Source organism: Vipera berus (genome assembly GCF_964194415.1).
Source record: "Vipera berus genome assembly, chromosome: W".
Classification (NCBI taxonomy): Eukaryota; Metazoa; Chordata; class Lepidosauria; order Squamata; family Viperidae; genus Vipera; species Vipera berus.
Genome location: NC_138210.1, coordinates 73,033,469 through 73,041,108, shown reverse-complemented (window position 1 = coordinate 73,041,108; position 7,640 = coordinate 73,033,469). Strand labels below are relative to the sequence as shown.

At 43.5% G+C, this 7,640-nt stretch overlaps 1 protein-coding gene across 1 annotated transcript; it reads right to left on the bottom strand.

The window, feature by feature from the left end:
- Window positions 1–2,694: 2,694 nt before the first annotated feature.
- On the bottom strand, window positions 2,695–7,391 carry LOC308676181 (fat storage-inducing transmembrane protein 1-like). Its single transcript, XM_081341942.1, has 3 exons — window positions 7,300–7,391; window positions 6,692–6,961; window positions 2,695–3,363 (listed from the first exon to the last, which is right to left on the bottom strand). The coding sequence occupies exons 2-3, from the start codon at window positions 6,934–6,936 to the stop codon at window positions 2,745–2,747; spliced, it is 864 nt and encodes a 287-aa protein (XP_081198068.1). The 5' UTR covers window positions 6,937–6,961; window positions 7,300–7,391; the 3' UTR covers window positions 2,695–2,744.
- Window positions 7,392–7,640: the final 249 nt, after the last annotated feature.

The following is a 7,640-nucleotide window of genomic DNA, read 5'->3' as shown; positions in this document are numbered from 1 at the left end:
GCCGCGGCGTTTCGGGTCGGTGGGGTGAATTCTCTACTAGGCTGAATTTCTCCACTCTTGGCCCCTTTAAGACCTGCGGACTTCAACTCCCAGAATTCCCCAGCCAGACAGCCAGATTGGATTGGATTGGATTGGATTGGATGGATGGATGGATGGCAAAATGCACGTAGGTAGATAGTAGAGATGGTAGGTAGGTATAGAAAAATGGAAATATAGAAAAATGGAGATAGATAGATAGATAGATAGATAGATAGATAGATAGATAGATAGATAGATAGATAGATAGATAGATAGATAGATAGATAGATAGATAGATAGATAGATAGATAGATAGATAGATGATAGATAGATAGATAGATGATAGATAGATAGATAGATAGATAGATAGATAGATAGATAGATAGATAGATAGATAGATAGATAGATAGATGATAGATATTTTATTTATTTTTTATTTTAATTCCATTTATATCCCGCCCTTCTCTGAAGACTCAGGGCAGCTTACAAGCTTAGCAGTAGCCTTCATTCTATGTATATGCCTGCTTATTAGGGCTTTCACACACACCCCAAGCGGCATTATTACAAAGTCAGCTTAATTGCCCCCAACAATCTGGGTCCTCATTTTACCTACCTCGGAAGGATGGAAGGCTGAGATAGATAGATATGGATAGATAGATGAATAGAGAGATGGATAGATAGATAGATAGATAGATAGATAGATAGATAGATAGATAGATAGATAGATAGATAGATAGATAGATGTAGATAATATGGAAAAAACGGAAATATAGAAAAATGGAGATAGATGGATGGATGGATGGATGGATGGATGGATAGATAGATAATATGGAAAAAATGGAAATATAGAAAATGGAAATATACAAAAATGGAGACAAACACAGATATAGATTAGAAAAATGGAAATATAGAAAAATGGAGATAGATGGGATAGACCAGGGGTAGGCAACCTCGGCTCTTTTATGACTCATGGACTTCCAACTCCCAGAATTCCTGAGTCAGCTCAGGAATTCTGGGAGTTGAAGTCCATGAGTCATAAAAGAGCCGAGGTTGCCTACCCCTGGGATAGAGAGACAGATATAGAAAAATGGAAATAGAAAAATGGAGATCGATAGATTAGATATAGAAAAATGAAAATAGATATAGAAAAATGAAAATATAGAAAAATGGAGATAGACAGACAGATAATATGGAAAAATGGAAATATAGAAAATGGAAATATACAAAAATGGAGACAAATACAGATAGATTAGAAAAATGGAAATATAGAAAAATGGAGATAGATGGGAAGACAGACATAGAAAAATGGAAATAGAATAATGGAGATCGATAGATTAGATATAGAAAAATGGAAACATACAAAAAATGGAGATTAGATAGATAAATGGAAAATAGAAAAATGGAGATATAGATATTGAAAAATGGAGAGATAGATAGATAGATAGATAGATAGATAGATAGATAGATAGATAGATAGATAGATAGATAGATAGATAGATAGATGATAGAATGGAAAAATGGAAATATAGAAAATGGAAATATACAAAAATGGAGACAAACAGATATAGATTAGAAAAATGGAAATATAGAAAAATGGAGATAGATGGGATAGACATAGAAAAATGGAAATAGAATAATGGAGATCGATAGATTAGATATAGAAAAATGGAAATAGATATAGAAAAATGGAAACATACAAAAATGGAGATTAGATAGATAAATGGAAAATAGAAAAATGGAGATATAGATATTGAAAATGGAGATATAGATAGATAGATAGATAGATAGATAGATAGATAGATAGATAGATAATATGGAAAAATGGAGACAAACAGATATAGATTAGAAAAATGGAAATATAGAAAAATGGGGAGAGAAAAATGGAGATGGGATAGACATAGAAAAATGGAGATCAATAGATTATAGAAAAATGGAAATATAGAAAAATGGAAACATACAAAAAATGGAGATATAGATAGATAGATAGATAGATAGATAGATAGATAGATAGATAGATAGATAAATGGAAATATAGAAAAATGGAGACAGATAAATAGATATTGAAAAATGGAGGTAGAAAATGGAGATAAGATAGTAAAATGGAGATAGACAGAATTATATTTCTGTCTCTGTCTATCCCTGCAAAGAGAAATAAACAATATCATAAGGAAATGCAGAAAAATCTTTGGCTGGACTTGTACCTAACACATTTTGTCTCAACTCCTTAGCCAGCTTGGCACCAAGCTTGAAAAAAATATTCCCACCTATCATCTTTTCTTCACCACCTCCTCCTCGCCACCATTATCATTATGTAATCTAGCTCAATGTTTCTCAACTGTGGCCCCTTGAAGACCTGTGGACTACAACTCCCAGAATCCCCCAGTCCCCCCTCCCTCTCTCTCTCTCTCTCTCACACACATACACCCTTCCCAATTCCATCCCTGGAATTCTGGGAGTTGAAGTCCACCCATCTTAAAGGGGTCCAGCTTGAGAAATAAGTATTCTAGTGGTAGCTGTAGTAAGTTCACTAATTACTTAAAAGTACAATATTAATTTTAAAACAAAAAACAGGGTGAGACACACTTGGGGCTCCGAACCCTTTTCTGAAGTGGGACAGCAGAGAGCTCTACTTCTTCGGATCCCCCAGTAACCACAAAGAGAGCTTTGGAAAGCGTCCTCTCTTTATTTGGGCCGACCGACGGAGCGCCCTGACTTATGGCAGGCGCTCAGTTCTGCCTCAGGGCCTCTTTCAGGCTTCCCCGAAGAAAGAGGCCGGCCCCGGGTCTCCCCGGGGAGCATGGGCAGCGGTACCAACATCGGTAGGTGAGGAACCAGCACAGGGTGGCAATGGCGGCTCCCACGACTTTGTGGCTGTAATCGTGCAGGTAGACCACCGTGCACGCCAGCAGGAAGTTCCAGAGCAGCAGGAGGAGGACGTTGAGCAGGAAAATGAGGCGCAGCGGGACCCCGGCAGGGTGACCCTGAGCTAGGTAACGCCGGAAGATGGCCGTCTCTTCCACCATCAGCAGGCAACAAAAGGTTAGCAGGAAAGTGTGATCCGAGACGTTGTAGCCGTGCCATTTGTGGCCTTCGTGCAGACAGGTCCACTTGTCCGGCAGGCTGTTGACCAGGATCCCCTCCGGCACGGGGTCAAAGCAGTAGCCCGTCAGGTTCTCAATCAACAGGAAAGCTTCGGTGGCACCTAGCCAGAGGCCGGCACCCACCGCCAAGCGGGCCAGGTGTCGGAAGGTGAGTAGGATCTGGTGGGTGGCAAGGTAGACCACCAAAAGGATGAAGCCACCGAGGAAAATGCAGGTCCAGCTCCAGGCGGATCTGACGAATTTTCTGGCCGGGGGTGGGGGTTAGAAAAAAAAAAGAGAGGGTGGGATTGAACAGTTACAGATCCAAATAGGCTCAGGATGATGGGACGCTCTGCGAGGAGAGGAAAAACAAGCTGGGATCTGCTGCACTAAGCTAAGGTGGCCAGGTTCCACCTGGATATTTTGGTTCCAGGGAAGATGCTGTGAATTACAGGTAGTGCTCGACTTAATGACCGCGATTGAACCCAAAGTTTCTGTGGCCAAGCGAGACGGATGTTAAGTGAAGCTTGCCCCACTTTAAAACTTTTCTCACCGCATATGTGAAGGAAATCACTGCAGTTGCTCAGTTAGCAACACGGCTGTTAAGTGAGGCTGACTTCCCCATTAACTTTGCGTGTCAGAAGGTTGCAGAAGAGGAATCACGTGACACCGCCCCGCCTCTCCCCGGGTTGCTGCAACCGTCATAAATAGGAATTGGTTGCCAAGCGTCTGAATTTTGATCACGTGACCGTGGGGATGCTGCAAATTGTCTAAAAAATGGTCCCAAGAGACTTTTTCAGTGCCGTTGAAACTTTGAACGGTCATTAAATGAACTGTTGTAAGCCGAGGACTTACCTGTATAGAATTTTTTTTTCCCATTCAATTTATGAAGATGCAGTCGAGTAATGAATGGTGAAACTTTACACCAACCAGAGAATGGATTAACGGAAAAACAGGAATGAATAAATGCTGAAATCAAGGGCGGGTAGTCCTCAATTTACGACTGTTCGCTTACCGACTATTCGAAGTTTCAGGGCTACTTATGATCTGGATTCGTCATGTGATCGCATTTTGGGTGCTCTGCAACCTGTCTACATTTACGGCCCTTTGCAGCTGTTCGCCCAACTACGATTTATGAGGTTGTTTTGCTGGAAACTGACATTTCCAGGACAAAACCTCCATGGTGGACAATAGATTTGTTTAACAACCGCTGTAAAAAAGGTGGTAAAGAGTCACTTACTTGAGTTGGGAGGCCATAGAAACTGAATGACTGAATTACATTTAAAAAAAAAATCAGGCATGGCCATTTGGTGATCCGCTTAACGACCAGCACGGCTTACGGCCATAATTCAGGCCTCAATTACAGTCATAAGTCGAGAAGTTCTTATATCTGTTATACGAGGCTGTTAAGGATGGATTACAGCTAGTCCTCAAGTTACGACTACAACGGAGCCCCAATTTTTCAGTTGCTAAAGCATTTAAGTGACCTGTGCTCCATTGTACGACTTTTCTCGACACAAGTTGTTAAATGAATCATTGCGGTCGGTAAACTAGTAACGGGGTTGTTAAGTGAATCTGACTTCCCCATTGACTTTGTCAGAAAGTCGCAAAAGGGGATCCTGGGACACACACCCCAGGACACTGCGACCGTCGTAAATACAGGGAGTGCAGAATTATTAGGCAAGTTGTATTTTTGAGGATTAATTTTATTATTGAACAACAACCATGTTCTCAATGAACCCAAAAAACTCATTAATATCAAAGCTGAATATTTTTGGAAGTAGTTTTTAGTTTGTTTTTAGTTATAGCTATTTTAGGGGGATATCTGTGTGTGCAGGTGACTATTACTGTGCATAATTATTAGGCAACTTAACAAAAAACAAATATATACCCATTTCAATTATTTATTTTTACCAGTGAAACCAATATAACATCTCAACATTCACAAATATACATTTCTGACATTCAAAAACATAACAAAAACAAATCAGTGACCAATATAGCCACCTTTCTTTGCAAGGACACTCAAACGCCTGCCATCCATGGATTCTGTCAGTGTTTTGATCTGTTCACCATCAACATTGCGTGCAGCAGCAACCACAGCCTCCCAGACACTGTTCAGAGAGGTGTACTGTTTTCCCTCCTTGTAAATCTCACATTTGATGATGGACCACAGGTTCTCAATGGGGTTCAGATCAGGTGAACAAGGAGGCCATGTCATTAGATTTCCTTCTTTTATACCCTTTCTTGCCAGCCACGCTGTGGAGTACTTGGACGCGTGTGATGGAGCATTGTCCTGCATGAAAATCATGTTTTTCTTGAAGGATGCAGACTTCTTCCTGTACCACTGCTTGAAGAAGGTGTCTTCCAGAAACTGGCAGTAGGACTGGGAGTTGAGCTTGACTCCATCCTCAACCCGAAAAGGCCCCACAAGCTCATCTTTGATGATACCAGCCCAAACCAGTACTCCACCTCCACCTTGCTGGCGTCTGAGTCGGACTGGAGCTCTCTGCCCTTTACCAATCCAGCCACGGGCCCATCCATCTGGCCCATCAAGACTCACTCTCATTTCATCAGTCCATAAAACCTTAGAAAAATCAGTCTTGAGATATTTCTTGGCCCAGTCTTGACGTTTCAGCTTGTGTGTCTTGTTCAGTGGTGGTCGTCTTTCAGCCTTTCTTACCTTGGCCATGTCTCTGAGTATTGCACACCTTGTGCTTTTGGGCACTCCAGTGATGTTGCAGCTCTGAAATATGGCCAAACTGGTGGCAAGTGGCATCTTGGCAGCTGCACGCTTGACTTTTCTCAGTTCATGGGCAGTTATTTTGCGCCTTGGTTTCTCCACACGCTTCTTGCGACCCTGTTGACTATTTTGAATGAAACGCTTGATTGTTCGATGATCACGCTTCAGAAGCTTTGCAATTTTAAGAGTGCTGCATCCCTCTGCAAGATATCTCACTATTTTTGACTTTTCTGAGCCTGTCAAGTCCTTCTTTTGACCCATTTTGCCAAAGGAAAGGAAGTTGCCTAATAATTATGCACACCTGATACAGGGTGTTGATGTCATTAGACCACACCCCTTCTCATTACAGAGATGCACATCACCTAATATGCTTAATTGGTAGTAGGCTTTCGAGCCTATACAGCTTGGAGTAAGACAACATGCATAAAGAGGATGATGTGGTCAAAATACTCATTTGCCTAATAATTCTGCACTCCCTGTATGAGCCAGTTGCCGAGCGTCTGAATTTGGATCACGCGAGTGCTGCAACGGTGGTGTGGGGGGGAAAAAAAAGCCGTAACCCTTTTTTTCCCCCCAGTGTTGTCGTAACTTTGAACGGTCGCTAAAGGAATGGTTGTGAGGACTCCCTGCAACCTTGGGCGGCCTTGTGCAAAGCAGAGCTTTAAGATGTTTAAAAGATGCAAAACGTGTTTTTGGGAATTAGTCCTTTGCCGAGATAGGCAAGTGTAGAAATCAAATAAATACAATTTAATCTGCCCTTTCCCCCAAGCTGATGGCTGCCCCCCACCACGCTCGGCCCGCTCCTCCTTAGGACACCCCCCCTCCAAGAGGACCCCCTGCAATCACTCACATGTTAAAGAAGTTGTGATGGTTGGCAAAGATGGCCCGGGGATTCACGTAGAACTGAAGCAGGGGCCCAAAAATGACCACGACCGCCAGCCAGAGGTGGTAAGCCCGACGGAGGCCTGGCACCCCCAGGAGCCAAGCATACTGGTTGCTCCAGAAAACCACCAGGGCCTGGCCCAGGGCTTGGGCCCAACCGGCGCCCGTGGCCAGCAGCGAGGAGGGTCTCTTGGGGACTGGTCCTTCTGCCATTCCCCCTCCCCTCGGATCAACCCACCTGAAGGAGGTCGCAAAGATGCCCCGGCGGAGAGGAACGAAGGAGAGAAGAGTCAACGGAAAGGGGCAGGGGAGAAGAGGGGAAAAAAAACGTCATGTAAAAATGATGCCCGGCGACAGCTGTGGGCATTTGACGAGCTTGGCTGGAACAGCTGATCGAAGGACAGAAGGGCATAAGGATTAGGGGATCGGGGAGGGAAGGGGGGAGGGCTGGGGAGAAGAAATATAAGAGCTGGAAGGGACCTTGGAGGTCATCTAGTCCAACCCCGTGCTCAGGCAGGAAACCCCATTTCAGACAAATGGCTGTCCAGTCTCTTGCGGCGGTTGGAGCATTCACACCTTCCGGTGGCAAGCTGTTCCACCCGTTAATGGTCCTCGCTGTCAAGACGTTCCTCAATTCCAGGTTGCTTCTCTCCTCGATTCGTTTCCGTCCGTTGTTTCTTGTCCTGCCTTCAGGCGCTTTCGGGAATAACTTGAAACCCACCCACCCACCCACTCCTGCTTCTCTGGGGCAGCCCCTCAAATATTGGAATGTTACTATCGTGTCTCCCCTAGTCCTTCTTTTCCAAATAACAGAGAGTTGGAAGGGACCTTAGAGGTCATCTAGCCCAACCCCCTGCCGGAGCAGGAGATCCTATACACTGTTTCAGACAAGTGGTTCTCCAGTGTCTCCTTAAAAA

Coding starts and splice junctions, on each gene's coding strand:
- LOC308676181 (XM_081341942.1), bottom strand. CDS start 6,936: ATGGCAGAAGGACCAGTCCCCAAGAGACCCTCCTCGCTGCTGGCCACG. Junction 3,364..6,691: donor CATCACAACTTCTTTAACAT/GTGAGTGATTGC, acceptor ACCCCCGGCCAG/AAAATTCGTCAGATCCGCCT.